The 20,075-nt window shown below is 36.7% G+C and overlaps 1 protein-coding gene across 1 annotated transcript; it reads left to right on the top strand.

The window, feature by feature from the left end:
• Positions 1-13,308: 13,308 nt before the first annotated feature.
• On the top strand, positions 13,309-15,436 carry CABS1 (calcium binding protein, spermatid associated 1). The gene is made up of 2 exons (XM_019829406.3): positions 13,309-14,682; positions 15,288-15,436. Exon 1 carries the CDS (start codon positions 13,359-13,361, stop codon positions 14,565-14,567), a length of 1,209 nt encoding a protein of 402 aa, XP_019684965.1. The 5' UTR covers positions 13,309-13,358; the 3' UTR covers positions 14,568-14,682; positions 15,288-15,436.
• The last annotated feature ends 4,639 nt before the right edge of the window (positions 15,437-20,075 follow it).

Raw genomic sequence — 20,075 nt, 5'->3', positions numbered from 1 at the left:
AAATAAAGCAGTTATCAATCCGTTTGCAAAAGAAATCACTACCTCAGGAACTGGGGCTAATACATTCCTCAGGAAAGATAAGGCTATTGTAGGGGATGAATCCTATATTTCTGAAGCCAAAATTCCAATAATCTTAAAACATGTAAATTCAGCGAACACTAATCCTTTCATTCTTAAACCTCTTGTTACTTCTGCTGAACAGAAAGCACCTGGAACTTTAAAAGAAATGTTTTACCCTGCTTCCACAATGAGCACAACAAAGCAGACAAAGGCCAGGGCTAGGGGTTCATTTTCTCTTGGTAATGATAACTTAAAGAGGTCTATCACAAACTCTCATAATAAATCACATCTATCCGTGAAACCAACTCTTCCTCCTACTGATTTTATTGCTGATTTTATTAAAATCAATAATTCTGCATCTAATCCAGTGCTTGTTAAAGGAGTGAGAAACATAAAAGTGACTGATGAGTCTATTATAGCTAGAGATATCATTGTTCTACCTGACAAAGAAATCATTTTGTCTCACAATACTATCTCTACTGATGATATAAGAAACATTATAAATGAAAAAAGGCACATAGATTCTACAGAAAATGATAATGTAACTCAATATGAAGTCATTCCTTTTACAAAGGACTTTTCAGCAGAGTCAGATGTGGTTTTTCTGGCGGAGGAAAACAATGTAAATAATAGGAATCTAAAGACCACTAGGCTTGATGACAATACCTTTAAATACATATTGGAGAAAAATACCTTTTATGTTGGAGAAAAAGGAGAGAGCTCCACAACAAAGACACCTACCTCTGTTCAAGGGCTCCATAGATATGGATCTCATGCTCTCTTCCCCACTGCACATGTCACTGAGAGTCTCCTGAATGAAAATCCTGTAGAACCCAAAACTAAACAAAAATACCAAATATTGATCTCCAGAAAAGGAAACCCTGACTCTGACAAAGATGACACCTTTCTCAAAGATTATTCTGCCAAATTCAAAAGCAAGTCACCTAGAACCATGACTCCTTTACCCACAGATGGAAATAGAAAATTTTCCCTCAAGCTTCCACCAGATGACTTAGCTCTGAAAAAGGACACCCTAAGTGGAAATGACATCATCATCACTCTTCCAGAAGGCAAACGGATTCAGCATATCAGTGCTCCAGATCCAGAATCAATGGAAACTATAGGACAAAGCAGGATGTTCACAGATGAAACGACTGATCTCACCATTAGCAAAATACCGGTAATAAACAAAGACCAACTCTATAGGAAATATGTCACATTCAGTGCTCTTTATTACCAAAGGGAACCTGCAATGTCACCCAAATCAGAATATAATCAAGATAAAAATTTCAAGGTGGAGAGCTATCATTCACAGAATGCCACTGCTCCCTCAATTACATTCAATGTCAACCTTGATAACAATGAACTTCCCTTTGTTGATGAAAATTCTGGGAATAAAATAAACGGGGCTTCAATTTCTTCTTCATCTGTGAGGACAACTCACACTGTTGCTGATACCACTTATCTTTCCTTTAAGGACAGTTATGAAGGGGGTGATTCTATACAACCTAATGAAAATAATGTTAGGTCTAGAGAATTTCCATTTCTACTAACAACTGAAAGTATCATTCTTATACCTAAAGTTTTAACCAACAATTTTGTGCTAATGAGTGATAACTTATTGTCTGAACCCTCACAGTCAGTATCAGTAGACTCAGAGACAGGGACTGAATACCTTGACTTCATTCATGGAACTGATATTTCAAAAAATCAGGACATTAAAATCCAAACGGAACTTCAGTCCCACTCATTGGACACAAATATTCCTTCTATTGATTCAGTAACTTTTACCAGGAATTCCACAGATGATGAGGCTGATTCAGCATCCACTATGGAGAGAGAAACTGCCAACATTTCCAAAATTAACACAGATGCTCAACCACTGGGTACAATGATGCAAATTCCTTTGCCTACAGAAATAAGCTCCTTCCCTTCTGAAATCAAAAAAATGCCTAAACTCTCTGCTAAGGAAGACACAGGTGCTAAATTGGATTTAAATCACATTATAAATGCAACAGTTCTCATTCCAACTTTGGAAACAACACTTCCCCCAACCCTTGAGCCCAACGCTCTCTCCGAGACTAGTAACAAGGAGGAGAAACTCAATAGTTATGAAGCAGGCAATTTTGTTTTAGGAGATTCAAGGATATTGAAAGATAATCCTTTCTTTGGTAAATTTAATATTCCTGCTAGACCTCAAGCTCCACCCAATTCCACCATGTTTCTGGAAAAGACTTTAAAGCCTAAGTATAAAAACTCCACTCCTCCTGATGAAGATGCAGGCACAGCAGGTTTGCTTCATAATGCTCCCACTGGATCCTATGTGCCACTACGGAAATCAATCCTTTCTCCTGATTTCATAATGTCTGTGAGTCCTGAACTTGACCCAGTTGTCAAAATGAAAAGTGATACTACAACAAACATGTATAATAATATTCCATTTGAGGAAAGAAATACTCCATCTCACAAAGCCATCATTTCACCTAATATTAATACTTCAACAAAAGACATATTGAATACTATTTTTCATAAAATATTTGTGCACAGAAATTCCCTACAGAAAGATATAATCACTGAATATGAAATAGTTCCTATTACAGAAAATATTTCTGACATTACTTCAGATGGTGAAAATATTCCAAATATTGAGAATGTGATAAACACTGTGCCTGACAACAGAGCTCTTAAGTATGTCACAAATGAATATATCCTAGAACCACAGGAAGAAAAATACAATCCTATTATGAAAAAAACTACTTTCACTTATGACCCCAAAATAGTTGGGCTTCATCAACTCTACTCCAGTGCTGATGTCTCTAAACATTTATTTCAAGGAGCCCCAAATGAGATTAAAACTAAAGAAATGTTACAAAATTTGGTATCTAGAGAAAAATATACCAGTTCTGACATTGATGCTGTTTTTCTAAAAAGCTCCACTGACAACTCAAATTCTCAGGCTCCCAAATCTGTGACTCACCCCCTAACTCACACAAGTGAAAGTACTCACAAATTTCTAGGTAAAGCAACTCTTAAAAGGGACACTTTAAGAGGAGATGACACCATCACTGTTTTCCCTGAAGACAAAATGATGGAATACACCCTTATTCCAGACCCAGAAAAAACAGTAATCATGGTAGAGGGAAGGATGTTCCCAGATGAACCTACAGATCCCATTGTTATCACCTCTCCATTAAAAAATAAGAATCAGTTCTTCAGGAAAGTCGTTTCATCTGCTATGTATAACACTGATGCCCAAGGTAAAGCAGAAAACATCTTATCATCCCAAGCAGACAATGTTAAAGGTAAAACTAATATGGCAGAGATGCAATACTCATGGGATAGCATTATTCCTTTGACTGAGTTTAATGTCATCCCTAAGGGCAAACTTTCTTTCATCAATGAAGATACTAAAACTTTAAACAAAAAGGCTTCAATCTCTTCTTTATCTAAGAATACAGTAAACATTGTGGATGACACCACTACTCCCTCCACTGAGAGTAGTTATGAAAGAGGTAACTCTATGCCGCCAGAAGACAATATTGGGTCCAGGGGATTCCTAGCTCTACAAATCCAAGAAAAGTCCATGTTCACTAATGCGTCAACTGAAAATCTTGAAATCTCTGACCCAGTGACAAATAACTCCTTGGTTAATTCTTCAATTGCATTGTCAAACATGTTTAAGACAATGATTGAATACCCTAATTCTGTTAATGATGGTGATAGTTCCACTAAAAATAAAACTGATCCCAAGCCCAACTCCTTAACCTCAACAAAATTTCTCATTAGTTCTACTACTTTTTCAGACAATCCCACAAACAATGAGTTTGATTCACTGCCCTCAGTAAATACAGAAACTACTGATGTCTCTAAAACTGAGACAGATAAAACATATTCTGAGCCTCAGAGAACAATCATGAATGCCTTTTCTCCTACAAAAGTCTCTCAACATATGGTCTCTCAAAGAAGAAAAATAGGTATTTTTTCTGATCAAAAAGATCCAGCCACTAAATTTGATTTAAGTCACATTGCAAATGCAACCATTCTCAATTCAGCTATGAGGAAAATCCTTCCCTCAGTAACTGGGTTTAATAATCTGTCAATGAGTAACAATGTGGAAGAGGAAGTACATATTTCTAAAGCAGACAATTTTTTTCCAAAAGATGCAAGTACATTGAAAGATAATTCTTTCACTGTTAAATATGATGCTACTTCTACTAAACCTCAAGCATACCACAATTTAAAAGGAATCATTACAGTTGGTTCTGTATTAACCCTTCCAGAAGTATCTAGGTCTAATGATAAAAGCTCTTCGCTTGAAGTTGCTACTGGAGAAAGGATCATCACAAACACTCCCATTGGGACATATGACCTACCACCATGGAAGTCAATTATTCCTTCTGATTTCACAACATTCATGAGCTCATCTAAGTATTCTGAACTTGATCCAGTTATCAAGAGGAAAAAAGATACCACAACAAAGACTAATAATAGTATTCCACCTGGAGAAAGAAATACTCCATCTGACAAAATCATTATCTCACCTACTACCATTCTTTCAAAAAAAGACACGAAAAACACTATTAATACTACTACTACTAATAATAATAATAAATTTGGAGATGAGACTTCAATAGGGAAAGATATAGCCACTGAAGTAGTTCTTATCACAGAAGACATTTCAGAAAAATTACATGACACCTTTTTGGCAAGGGAAAATATTCCAAGTGATGAGGACATAATAACTATTATACCCGTTGACAATGCCCTTGAGTATGTTGCAGATAACTATGCCTTTGAACTAGTGAGGGATGGAAATGGTCCCCTTACAAGAAAGACCACACTTAGGAAAGACTCCAAAGTATTTGACTCTCATTCACCCCATGCCAGTGCTGCAGCCTCTGAACGTGCATCCCAAGGATCTCTAACTGTTATCAAAACTACCAAAAAATACCAAGGCTTCATTCCCAAAGATAAAAACCTTAATTTTGACAATGATGCTACTGTTCTCAAAAGGTCTTCTGTCAATTTTAATACTAAGGTTCCCAGATCCATGATTCATTCTCTTACTGATTCAAGTTGGATTTTTTTACCTGAGTTTCTAGGTGAAACAATTGTGGAAAATACTTCTCCAATTGGTGATAACACCATCAACATTATCCCTGAAGGCAAAAGAATGGAGTACCTGTTTGATTCAGACCCAGAACTAATGATAAGAATGGGAGGGAGCAAGATATTCACTGATTCCACTGATCCTGCTGTGATCACCTATCCTATAGATTATAAAAACCAATTCAACAGGAAAGGTGTATCGTTTGCTTATTATAATAATGATGTACCCGAAGAAGCAAAAGCCACTATATCAGCCAAATTGGATGCAAATAAACGTAAACCAAACTTGGCAGATATACTTCATTTGAAGAACAACATTATTCCTTTGGCTGAGTTCAATGTCATTCCTGATGATGATCTTCCCTTCATTGGTAAAAATACTGAGAAAGCAACCAACAGAGCTTCAATCTTTTCCTCATCTATGAATAAGGCAGCCAGGACTATGGCTGATTCCATTGTTCTTCCCACTGAACGTAGTTATGGAGGAGGTGATTCAATGTTGCCTGGAAAAGATGTTAAATCTAGAGGATTCCCATCTCTGTTAACACTTGCCATACTTATCCCGAATTCCTCACCTGAAAATCCTGAAACTTTTGGCTTAATGACAGATAAATCTTCATCTGAATCTTTACTAAATAGGTCAGAAATGTTAGAAAGAGCAAATGAATATGCCGATGCCATTAATGGAGATGATGTTTCAGGGAGACAGGTCACAATAACTCAAGCTGACATTCATTCCTATCCATTGGCTTGGAATGTTTCTCCAATTGGATCAACTACTTTCTCAGATAGTACCACAGATGATGAGGCTGACTCATTTTTCTCTCTGAATACAGATACTCCTGAGAATTATATACCTAAGACTGACAAAATATATTTCAAATCTCAAAGAGCAATGATGAAAGCCTTTTCCCTTACAGAAGACTCTCAAGATAGTGTCTATGAAAGAAAGAAAATAGCTAATCTTTTTGATCAAGAAGATCCAGCTTCTAAATTGGAATTACTTAATTTTAAAAATACAACAGTTTTCATCCCAGCTATGAGGAAAATCCTTCCATCAGGAACTGAGCCCAACCCTCTCTACAAGGGTAACAGCAATATGGAAGATTCTTTTACTGTTAAATTTGATGCTACTTCCTTCAAACCTCAAAGACCTCCCAATTTAAAAGGAATCTTTTTAGCCAATCCCACATTAACTCTTCCAGAAGAACCTAGGCCTACCTCTCATGATAAAGTTACTAACACAGGAGGGTCCATCACAAACACTCCAACTGGACTACATGGGCTTCAATGGAGGTCAAATTTTCCTCCTTCTTATTTTACGACATCCATGAGGACTTCCAAATATTCTGAACTTGTTCCTGTTACTAGTATGGGAAAATACAGGACCAAAAAGATTGATCATAACATTCCACATGAGAAAATAATTATTCCATATGATAAAGGTATCATTTCACCTACTGTCATTACCTCTGAAAAAGACATGGCGAACACTTTACAAGGGAATATATCTGAGCATAAAGACCTTCTAAAGAGAGAGATGGCAGCTGAATATGAAATCATTTATTTTACAGAAGACATTTCAGAAAGAGTGGATAACATTTCTTCTACATATAAAATCACTCCAGCATATTTGGACCATACAGCTATTATGTCTGATGACAGTGGATCTGAATATGTCTCAGATATGCATACTGCAGAATTAGAAGATAGAGCAGATAATTCCCTGATAAAAATGAGCACACTCATATATGCCCCCAAGACACATGTGTCTCATGCACCACATACCACAGTTACTCCTCCAGACAGTCTATCTAAAATAATATTCCCAGTGTTCAAAGCCAGAGAAAACTACCAAGCTACGATTCTGAGACAGGAAAACAGCACTGACACTGATGTCATTGCTCTCAAGGATTCTAATGCCAATGTCAATACCAAAGCTCACAGACCCACAACTCACTTCCTAATTGACGCAAGTGTAAATTTTCCTTCTAGTTTTTCTGACAAAACACCTGTGGGAAAAGGTACCATAAATGATGATGATGGCACCATAATTCCCTCTGAAGGCTTTGATTTAGAACATAAAATAATTGAGCATTCCCTTTCTCCAGACATAAAACTCGTAGCTGATAGCAAGACATTCACAACGGATACTACTAATCATGCTTTTAAAAACAGTGCTAATTTTCTCAGGAGAAACATAGCACCTATCATTTATAAGACATTTACACCCCAGAGAGGAGACACTACCACATCCAGTATATCTGACTTTACTGAAGATCAAACAGGTATAGCTACAGTATATGATTCAAGGTTTAGTAATTTTCCTTCAGCTCAGCCTTCCAGTGATGTCATCTCCAATGTGAAAGAAAACAAAGAAGATGCAATCAAGACGGCTCTTACTTTCTTTTATCCTTTGAAAAAGATGTCTGCCAACATGCAAAATGCTCCTGCTACTTCTACTAAGAACAAAAATAACATTGACCATTATAGCCTTCCATCATCGGGGAGTGTCAGGTCTCTAAAACTTGCATATATGGGACTACCTGAAATTCTCATCCTAACTTCTAAAGTCCCTACTAAAGAAACCGCATCTCCCAAACTTATAAAAGGCACAAACCTCTACTACCCAACAGTGTTAATATCAGAGCCTGTGTCTATAGACTCACCTTACTTCAATAAAGGCATTGTCTCAAAAGGAAAAAATACTAAAAGTCAAATAGTCCCCTTTGTCTATACTGTCCTCCAAGCTGATTCTACAGGTTCTTCAGACAACATGGCTAATGTCAAACCTAGCACATCTGCTACTGTTGTCACCAAAAGCAAAATTTTTGGTACTGATGAATTTCGTGATCAAAATGCAGAACCCAAGAAAACAACCACCAAGTTTTCTTCTCTTTTTCCTAATGAATATAGTAAACCAAATTTCTATTACACAAGGAAAATAACTAAAGCTTCTGCAGTGAAAGACACAGCTGAACTGAATCACCTTACAGATGTAAATAGAATAGGAAATGATCCAGTTATTCAGGTGGAAACAAACTCTCTAAAAGATGCTGACCTAAAGCCTTATCTTGTGAATAAAAATGTCATTGCTGATAATAAATCAGTGAACGAGGATTCTGACCGTGTCCCTGTAGCAGCTTACTCAAGCTGTCACATGCCAAAGGATTCCCTCCCAGATGGATCTGGTCCTCAGGGTCAGGTCCTTGAGTTCATTACTGGGAACTCAAACTTGCTAACAGAAGTAATTACCACTATTCCTACTGATGAAAAATCTTTATCTTACACAGAGATCATTTCCATGGTAGAAGGAAATTCTCAGTTGGAATTAAATTAGCCAATTTTAGAGCAACACATACTGAACTTCAAACTTCAGAAAGCACAAATGATACACATTAATCCATTGTCAAGATAAAAAATATATATTATTTAGGTTTCAATTTCTATTGTACCACAAGCTAACAAAGAAATTGAAGGAAACATTTCTTCAGTGCTGATATTCTTCAGTCACAGGAACAATTACTCCAAAGGGTATCCCTGAGAAGCCTACAAACAACAAAGCAGAAACAAGGGTCATATCTAACCCTGCTATCTACACCATCTTCCTTGGAAACAACAACAACAACAACAACAACAACAACAACAACAACAACAACAAAAATAGTGACACCACAGGCCAACACATCTTTCAATTACAATTTCTGAAACTCATGCACCCAGCATTCCAATCACTGGAGGGGAAGAGGCCAAAAATGTGGATGTTGCTATAACCAAATCTCAAGATATAACTGTTCCTCTCACCTCCCTGTTTCTGAAGCTGAGAATTCTCTCATGAATGAAGATATTGAACCTGAAACTTCCTCAACAGCTACATTCCAACAATGATGATAATCACCTCAACTAAGATCATAAATTTACAAAATCTGAAGATACACAGACTCTTTTTAAAGTAGGAATTCTAGTGTACACATTCAATGCGATCCCAATCAAAATTGCACCAGCATTCTTCTTGAAGCTAGAACAAGCAATCCTAAAATTTGTATGGAACCACAAAAGACCCCTAATAGCCAAAGTAATTTTGAAGAATAAGACCAAAGTGGGAGGCATCACAATCCCAGACTTTAGCCTCTATTACAGAGGTGTAATCATCAAGACAGTATGGTATTGGCACAAAAACAGACACATAGACCAATGGAATAGAATAGAGGACCTAGAATTGGACCCACAAATGTATGGCCAACTAATCTTTGGCAAAGAAGGAAAGAGTATCCAATGGAAAAAAGATGGACTCTTTAGCAAATGGTGCTGGGAGAACTGGACAGCAACATGCAGAAGAATGAAACTAGACCACTTTCTTATACCATACACAAAAATAAATTCAAAATGGATGAAAGACCTAAATGTGAGACAGGAAACCATCAAAACCCTAGAGGAGCAAGCAAGCAACAACCTCTTTGATCTTGGCCGCAGCAACTTCTTAATCAACACGTCTCTGGAGGCAAGGGAATTAAAAGCAAAAATTAACTATTGGGACCTCATCAAGATAAAAAGCATCTGCACTGCAAAAGAACCAACAAAACTAAAAGGCAACTGACAGAATGAGAAGATATTTGCAAATGACATATCGGATAAAAGGTTAGTATCTAAAATCTATAAAGAACTTACCAAACTCCACACCCAAAAAACAAATAACCCAGTGAAGAAATGGGCAGAAGACATGAATAGACACTTCTCTAAAGAAGACATCCAGATGGCCAACAGACACATGAAAAGATGCTCAACATCACTCATCATCAGGAAAATACAAATCAAAACCACAATGAGATACCACCTCACACCAGTCAGAGTAGCTAAAATGAACAAATCAGAAAACAACAGATGCTGGCGAGGATGTGGAGAAACGGGAACCCTCTTGCACTCTTGGTAGGAATGAAAACTTGTGCAGCCGCTCTGGGAAACAGTGTGGAGGTTCCTCAAAAAATTAAAAATAGAATTACCCTACAACCCAGCAATAGCACTATCAGGAATTTATCCAAAGGATACAGGAGTGCTGATGCATAGGGGCTCATGTACCCCAATGTTTATAGCATCACTTTCAACAATAGCCAAATTATGGAAAGAGACTAAATATCCATCAACTGATGAATGGATAAAGAAGATGTGGTTTATATATACAATGGAATATTACTTGGCAATGAGAAAGAATGAAATCTGGCCATTTGTAGCAACATGGATGGAACTGGAGAGTATTATGCTGAGTGAAATAAGTCAGGCAGAGAAAGACAGATTTCATATGTTTTCACTCATATGTGGATCTTGAGAAACTTAACAGAAGACCATGAGGAAAGGAAAGGGGAAAAAAATAGTTACAAACAGAGAGGGTGTGAGGCAAACCATAAGAGACTCTTAAATACAGAGAACAAACTGATGGTGGATGGGGGCATGGGAGAGAGGGAAAGTGGGTGATGGGCATTGAGGAGGGCACTTGTTGGGATGAGCACTGGGTGTTTTATGTAAGTGATAAACCATGGGAATCTACCCCAAAAACCAAGAGCACATTTTACACACTATATGTTAGCCAACTTGACAATAAATTATATTAAAATTAATAAATTAATTAAAATAAAAATAATAATAATAAATAATAATAATAATAAAGTAGGAATTCTAATGTCCATAGGAGACACCACTTGTCTCAGGTAATTCTTTTAAAATTGCACATTACATTTCATCTGATAGATCTGAAGATATTCTCCATACAAAGACAGTCTTAATGGTGGGCATCAGTATGACATCAGCATTTTCAAAGTCTATATCTGAGGACTCTTTCTAGTCAAGTATCGCTGAAAATCCTAAACTGTCAGATAACATTCCTGAGGCCTTATTGCAAACTCACCCTCTTGCTAACAACTTCCTTTTTTTTTTTTTTTCACTTAACAAAAGGGTTTTTTTTTCATCCTGGACCTGAAGAAATTGCTACTTAAATATACACTTGATGCTCTTCTGAGAAAAGACAAACTGTTTCCATTAGTGTAATAGACACTACAACAATAGAGGAAAGTATTATTCAGATAAAGTGAACCTCACCTATAGAATCTGATCCTCTATCCTTAAGTCAGCTAGTATCTTTGGTGGTAATGACCTGTTGGTCCAATAAGAGTGTCCTATGTTCCCCAGAGCAGATGATTCCAGTTCCACCCTCAAAATTGCTAAAATTCCAGCAGTCCCACCAGGATTTTCACCATATTCTTCTTTCTCTTTGATAGATGACACACACTTTCCATGTAAAGTGTCCATGTAAAGAGGTCAATGGTTAAAAAAAAACAAGATAATGGTAATAATATTCTCTATAGCCAAGAAAAGTCTTTGTATGCTATAATCAATGTGATCCCACCTCACAGTTATATTAGTAGAAGCAGAGTTGATGTGAGCACAATAATAATCCCTGAAATTAAAGACTATTTGACAAATTAGTGTCTACAAAGATGGTATCATTTCACCTGACATTTCTAACCAGGAACTAAATGCCTATAAAAATGAATATTTTGCTCCTTATTCTAACTCTATTCAATATAAGAAATAGCAAGTACTCCAACCTGACTTCTAGCAATTATACAGTTAACACCTCCTTTTTCCCACTTTTTGTACACAGAATAAAAGAATTCCTGCCACAAAGACACCAATCTTCTGTTTATACCATGCTTATTCTGAATTAAACCTCATAAACACTAGATAAGGGGGAGGGGGTGGAGTAGAGGTTAAATCAACCCAGTTAATCAACCCAGAGAATAGGTTTACCTTCTCATTTCCTTTCCTGCCACTGCAAATGACTTAGAAATAAAGAGTCATGCCTGTCATTAACTTAAAAGACTTTCCTCCTTGTCCCTGATGCTGACAGCATTTCTTATGTCAATAGAGACACTGAGACCCTTCATAGTGACATCTCCTTGAAGCGAAAACATAGCTGGAGAAGCTACCTGTGTCTTTAAAATGAAAAATTCCCATCTTAAAACCTATCATAGTTCTACAGAGAGTGGTCATGTATATGTCTATACCAGGCCAATCAACTAAGAAAAGACACTGTAAACTTGGAGGTTGAGTCCAAATCTAATGAAGAGAAAGCATTTGCTCTTGAGATGGAAACCACTGCTCTGACTGATACTGCTGCCCTTTTTCATATTTAGTTGTATCTGAGTCTGAAAATTCTCTTTCTTCTAATAACACTGGGAAAATATTAACACCAGACTATAATCTCCTTTCATCTAAATAGCTAAATATTAAGAATGATAACAAAATGACGATGGTTGAATTAACTAACATCATTATAGGAAACATTCCCTCTGAAATGTGAGGATAAAATTCTTAAGGCTAATACAGTTATTCCACATTTTGATTTTGTTTCTGGGTGAATTCTGACATATACTGCCAACTCCCTGGCATTAGGTTGAAGTAACACACTCTACAGAAAAATATTCCTGAAGAAATTAAATCTACAAGACCTGATATCGTCCTTGTTAAGCATGTTAATTCACAAAAAAAGTAAGAATTGTAATGAAGAAGAAAATTACAAGAACCCTAAATGTTACTTACTTATTATCTTTACTGAAAAAGTGAGAATTCACTCTCTGAAGAGGAAAACTAATTGAAATCCTTGCTACCTAATTACCTTCTGCATGCTACATTCATTGCCAAAACTGCCATCAATGTTTTTAGACATTTAAATAACCATAAATCTCAAGAGAAGACACTTCACCTCAAAAACATACTGTTAACTTACTTGAAAGACAGGCCACTTGAAACTAATGCTGATAATCTCATGGCTTCCAGAGTTCTCCCCACTGACCCTCAACCCACAAAGTACCTGGCAGACTCTGCTATGTCTGTTTCAAGTGACACTAGCTCCATATTGGAAGGCACATCCCTTATAAACAAAAAGAAGACAAATCCAGCTGTGAATGTTGATTTCACAATCAGAGAGGATTCTACTGCCTTTTAATCTAATATCCATACTCTTGAAACTAGTTGCCCAATCAGAGCACAGAAACAACCTCCAAGGAGAGCCAGTGCCATTGGCTCTATGGTTGATGCAACAATCACCATGATGACCAATGCTTCAATCACTATCATGAACATCACTCTCCTGCCTAGGGAAACCACTGGGCCCAGAGAAAGACCTGTGAGTGTGCATGGTGCCATTTTGTCCCATGGCTGAAGATGGTTTGCCAAAAATTTGCTCTCATCCTCCAACAGAAAGCAGCAAAACAACAACTGAAGCAACCATTTTATTTGGGGATGACAACACTATTCCTAAATCAGAAACAACTATGACCTCAGAAGGAGACCACATTACTTCATTACATGACAATATACTAGAAAGTGATTTTTCAACAACAGGCAACAAGTTTACATCTCTGAAGGAAAAACTAAAATCAGAAGATGATGCTGAGTCTCATCTTATTAGGTCATCAACCCATCTGGAGAAAGAAATTACTAGTCTGATAGGCACAACAAACTCCATGGCTAATGACTCTATTACTGAAAACTTCATTCCAGTGAAAATTGGTAATATCTCATCACCAAGTGCTACTGTTTCTTTAATAGATTTTTCCACTAACATAGCAAAAGAAGATATTCTCTTGGATACCACTGGCCCAGGGAATGAATATGTCTCTATAACTTCTGAAGTCTCTGGCACACTGAAGGATGGCACCGCTAGCATTGTGGACACCCCTGCCCTTCCAGCTAAGAAGGATGAACCCGATATTAACAATTACAGTTCCTCAGTTAAATCCAATGTCACTGCTGATGAGGCTGTCCAGATCACCACCTCGTCTATTCCTGAGGCTGAAATCTCTTCTGCTACTGAAAAAGACTTCACCACTATTCCAGATATAGCTGCCCTTACAGAAGAGAAAATGACTGAAATTGACCTCAACATTCCAGAGGATGACCCCAATGCTGTGCCTAAACTAACAGATTCTGATGAGGAAAAGTTCATCACTGTGTTTGAGCTCACTACCACTGTTGAAAGGTGCGAAGATAACCCAGAAGATGTTCTGATAACTGATGAAGAGTCTATGGATGAAGTCAATGTTTGGATGGAGAAAGATATTACAAATGAAGCAGAGAACCATCCCATTTTGCTTACTGCTGTTGAATCTAGATATGACTTTGTAGTCCCTATATCAGTAGATGTGAACCTCATGGAAGATTCGTCTATTACGACAAAAGATCTGTCTGAAAATAATACAATGGAATATGTAACTAAGGACAGTGAGCCACTTTCAAGAACTACCTCTGATCTAGATACCCTAAGCCACGAGGACGATGCTTTTACTACTGAAATGGGTGTCTTTAAGCTACTGAAGGAAGAACCAGATGAGTTCCTGATTTGAAAGCAACAAAACATATGCCACATAGACTTGAGTAATAGCCTGGAAAGCTAGTTTTAACATCTAAGAAGTTTGTTCAGCAAAAATCTTATTAAGTTAAAGAATGTGAGAATTTAAGGCAAGTATTAGACTCAGAAAAATGCAGACGTTTAGCAATAGAGGTCATGCAGTAGAATATATTTATGGAAACTTAAAAACTCAAATAGAAGAGTTCCCCTTGTATCAAAAGGTTTAATTTAGTTATCTATTTACCTTAATATAAAAGTCTTTAATCTCAGCCTTCAGGGATATGAAGAGAGAGCAATAAAGAAAGCTCACTTCCCACTACATTTAATGATGTATGTCACTTTAGTTAACCCTGAATAGCACATTTTAGTGTGAGTTGAAGAGAACTGAATTAACTTATCTCAGAAAAACTGTTGTAGTATTAAAAGTTTTGAAATGCTAATTCTAAATGGATTTTTTTCATGCAACCAATGATTCTCTTCTATTAAAAAATATATTTGCAATAATTAAGACTATTCAGTAATTGTTTAGCACCCACCTGTAAGAAATGTAAGAAATCTTATAGGGTTCCTGGCTTGTGTTGGATGCAAACTAAGAAAAAATGATTATTTCATAAACATGTAAATTTGTCAGAAACAATATTTGTATAAATGTATGAATCAATTTAATTTTCTTTCTGTAATATTTCTTTCCTGAATTTTTGTCAATTTTTTTCAGGTCTTAATCATTGATATCATACTCTTCTTGTGCTTTTGGTTAGCAGTTCAAGGACATGTATCTTCATTTTTTTTCTGTCACAGACTTTTAAAATGGGTCTGTTTTCATCTTGCTGATTTTCCTTCAATAAATCTTTTGACAGCAACTGATTTACTGTGTGTAGATGTGTTTGATATTCCAGTACAGAATTCTGAAATTACGAGAAACATATAAGCACAGTTGACCTTTGAACGACACGGGGATAAGAGAGGTAAATTCCTCTGCCAGTCAGAAATCCACCTGTAACTTTTGAGTCCCCCAGAGCTAAGCTACTAATAGTCTACTGTTGACTGGAATCCTTATCAATAATATAAATAATCAATTAGCGCATATTTTGTGTATCTGTTATATGCTGCATTCATACAATAAAGTATGGCAAGAGAAAAGAAAATTTTATTTAATGGTTATTTTTTTTTCAACTTTTTATTTATTTTTGGGACAGAGAGAGACAGAGCATGAACGGGGGAGGGGCAGAGAGAGAGGGAGACACAGAATCGGAAACAGGCTCCAGGCTCTGAGCCATCAGCCCAGAGCCTGACGCGGGGCTCGAACTCACGGACCGCGAGATCGTGACCTGGCTGAAGTCGGACGCTTAACCGACTGCGCCACCCAGGCGCCCCAAGAAAATTTTATTTAAAAAAAACACATGGAAGAGAAAATACACTTACAATACTATACCATAAAAAATCCGTAGATAAGTGGTCCTGCACAGTTCAAACACGTGCTATTCAAGGGTCAGCTGTAAAATTAAAGTCCATTGTTTGTTTAAAGAACAACTTAGGGGTATCTCAGTGATTCAGTCATTTAAGTGTCCAACTTTGGCTCAGGTCATAATCATGCAGTTTGTGAGTCTGAGCCCTTCGTGGGGCTCTATGCTGACAGCTCAGAGCCTAGAGCCTGCTTCAGATTCTGTGTCTCCCTCTCTTTCTCTCTGCCCCTCCCCGCTCGCACTGTGTCTCTCTCTCTCTCTCTCACTCTCTCAAAAATAAACATCTTTTTAAAAATTAAAAAAAAAAAAAAAGAACAGCTTAGCTCCGGACACCAAGGACAGAATTATTATACAGAGGCTCATAATTTTATTAAATTTTTAAAAAAGAAAAAGTCAAAATAGTAGGTAAATAGTAAGTGGTACACTCGGGGTGGGGGAGGAGGAGGGATTTACACCATTAGATAGAATATAGACTAGCATAATTACAGTAGCATGTTAAAACTCAGAAACACATTTTAACTAAAAAATTTATTACATGGTAAAGTGAACTTCAAAACCATGAAATATGATAAGTAATTAAGCCTTCCTTGACAGTTGACTATTTGAGAAAAATTAAGCGACAGTGTTAAGACCACAATCTAAAATAAATTCTACATGGACAAGAAGCTTAAATATAAAACCATAAAAAAGTGTAGAAGGAAACATGTATATTTATTCAAATGGAGTCAAAAAATTTAAGCATATAAGAAATGGAAAAAAGATTCATAGATTTGATACCATAAATAGCTAAAATTCTGTACAAAAGAAAATCAACATAAACTCAAAAAGCAAATGATAACTGTGGAAAAATAATTGCATTATACATGACAGTGAAAAGATTACTATCCTTATTCTATGAAGAACTCCTAAAAAGAAAGCATTTTAAATGACCAGTAGAGATAAATAATTAATGAAATACAAATTGCCAGTAAACATAAGAAAAAGTCAATGATTATAGTATTTAAAGAAAGTGAAACTATTACATATATTTTGTAATATATATCCATTTGACAATTGACAATGATAATTTTAAATATTCATTGTTGGCTAGTGCAAATTTCTCCACCCTTTCTGGGAGGCAGTTTAAAAGTACACGCAACATGTATTAAAAATATTTAAACTTTTTGGCCTATTTTGCAACTAAGAACTTTCTTAAAATTTTCTTTAAAATAGCTGACAGTTATTACAGGTTTTGTTGGGTTCACATTTAGAATAACACTGGCTTTTCATGACAATCCTATAAGAAAGAACAATATTATACCCATTTTACCGATAAAGAAACTGAGTCAGCAAATCTATATAACATGCCCAAGCCTCATAGTTACTATGTAGTAAAGGCTTCAAACCAGGCAGTCCTTCATAGCTCATGCTCTCTTAATCACTATGCTCTCCTGGCTCTCACAGTTTTACAAAAAAAAGGATGTTGGCAACGGCATTCATTTAATTCTATATGTTTATAAAAGGAAACACTAAAAGTAATAATCTAAAATTCCGGTGACATGGAACTGGTTACATTTCTGTATGCCCATATAAAGCAATAGTATGTATTTTTTAAATGATCTATAAAAGATTTAATCACATAGGGGAAAAGGGAAATTTCACACTAAACTTCTAAATGAAGTTTAAATGCATTATTTCATTCTCTGCTTTTGTGCATTTACAAATGCATGAAATCCAGAATATAAAGTGTACACCAGGGGGATGAATGATTGTCAACATCGTTTTTCATTTATAAAATATTTTTTCTGTACCTGCTATGGTCCAAATACCTCAAAAGCCTCTTGTGGATGCTATACTGAACCAAATGACAAAGCCTCCCCCATCATGGAAATTAATCCACTGGAAAAGAGAAATATTAAACAAATAGTCTCAATCACATATGAAGCAATGCCAACTACAGACTGTGTTGGGTATTACAAACAAAAATAATAAGAGATTATAGCTGCAGACTTCACATACGTTTAGATCCAGGGAAGTTGTCTCTGAGAAAGTGAGATTTAAACAAAGACTGACAAATATGAAGAGTTGAGGACACAACACACCCGAAGCCCTGAGGCTAGAAATGGCCCAAGTTTCTCAAGGAAATGAACAGATCACGTGATTGGAACACGTGTCGGTTGAGAAAGACTTCAAGTTGAAACTGAGAAAGTAGGCAAGAACCAAATTATATGGTGCTTGTTGAAAGCTATTTAAGGTTTTAATCATTTTTTTCCTCAAATCAACCTTAGAATTGAGATAGGCAGCAAGCTGAAAGCATCATTATTTTATAAACTGCAACCATAGTTTCTTTCAGGGGCTTTGTTTAAAAAATAGGGTGTACCGGGATGGCTCAGTCAGTTTAGTGTCTGACTCTTGATTCCAGCTCAGGTTGTGGACCCAGGGTCATGACATCAAGCCCCCCACATCAGGCTCTGCACTGAGCATGGAGCCTGCTTAGGATTCTTTCTCTCCCTCTGCCCCTCTCCCCCACTCACACATGCTCGCGCTCTCTCTCTTTCACTAAAAAGAAAAAGGAAGAAGGGAAGGAAGGAAGGAAGGAAGGAAGGAAGGAAGGAAGGAAGGAAGGAAGGAAGGAAAAAATAGTTTGGTGTTACCTTTGACTGAGAGAGAGTGAGGTATAAGCTGGACTAGAACAGCTAAGCAATTAAAAAGATAATGTGTGCTAGAAGACAAGATAATGGGAATTTACAGATAGGACTGGACAAAGACAGGAAGAACAGAGCATGCTAGCAACTGGCTAGAGTTCAGAAATAAGAGTGTCCAGTGTTGTGTGTCAAGCAAACCTTTATAATTAAAAAAAAAAAAAAATACAGTGGCTAGTGAGATTATTGGTGGTCAGAGGACATCAGACTTTTCAAAAAATGGGTACTTAATAATCAATTTTAAATTGTGCACCTTCATAGTAAAGTTTCTCCTTACCATGAAATTTCATTAAACATCTCAAAGAAATAAGGTCTTGAATGCTATTCTTGAATAAAGGAATTGGTGACCCTAAGGACCACAGCTAAGATAGGGAATTAAGGAATAAGTGTGAAACAGTCTTTAATCTCAAATGTACTAAATAGTGATGATTCTAGAAAGGAGTTTGGGGCATACAGTGGGTGGGCATTTCAGATAGTCTTATTTTACTGATGACCAAAGTAAAAACAGAAAAGCCACTGGACCAGGGTAACCAAGCCAGTAAGTGGCAGAGCTTAGCTCTCCACACCTGTAGAACTCTAAAGCCCAAGGTCACACAGCTTTGTGTGAATTGTTGAAGAATGAATCACTCAGCTTATAACCCTCCTTCTTTCTCTATTTCCACTGTCACTCCCTTCTTTAAGCCTGCCTTCAATCCCGTAACTGGCAATCCACCTCTTGTCTTCTTTCCCACCAATTAATTATGCCCTGAAGTCCTCATCTTTCTTCTAAAGCCCTTTACTTGCTATCTTTACTTACTGTCTTTATGATAAAGTCCAAACTCTTCAGCAAGGCACACAAGCCTCTCTACATGATTTCCCTCCACCCACCTTTTTCTTCATCGCACCTTTACTTCTCCTGCCCTCCTTTCACACACTACACTCTATCTATACAAAATACTAAATGTATACTCTCTGACAGCTGGGATCCATGACTACTGAGCTGAAGAGTACCTAGTACGTACTCAATAAATGTCTATAAATGAAGAAATGTGAGGAATTAAAGTTTCCTTAATGTGAGTGACAATTACTGTTTTTGACCTAGCTTCTAACCCCTGCCTGCTATAAAATTTTATTTGTAATACAACTCTTTTACTTCCACACGTTTCAGTGAGATAGACCCCCCCCCCCATTCCATCAAAGACCTAATTGCTCAGTGTCCCATACACCTTACCATGGTCATTCAAGAATAAGCACGTAAATCAATCAGAGCAAAGAGAACACATTTGTGGAAAATAAACTTCTGAAAGAAATGTCAGTCTGGAAACATGTAGTGCAAGGAGCTTCTGGAGCCATCTAGGGATCACAAGGAGGCATGCTGCT

This window comes from Felis catus, chromosome B1 (genome assembly GCF_018350175.1).
Source record: "Felis catus isolate Fca126 chromosome B1, F.catus_Fca126_mat1.0, whole genome shotgun sequence".
Taxonomy (NCBI): Eukaryota; Metazoa; Chordata; class Mammalia; order Carnivora; family Felidae; genus Felis; species Felis catus.
This window is presented reverse-complemented; position numbering and strand designations above follow the sequence as displayed.

Excerpts from the sequence above, each read along its gene's own strand:
- CABS1 (XM_019829406.3), top strand. The coding sequence starts at position 13,359 with ATGGTGCCATTTTGTCCCATGGCTGAAGATGGTTTGCCAAAAATTTGC.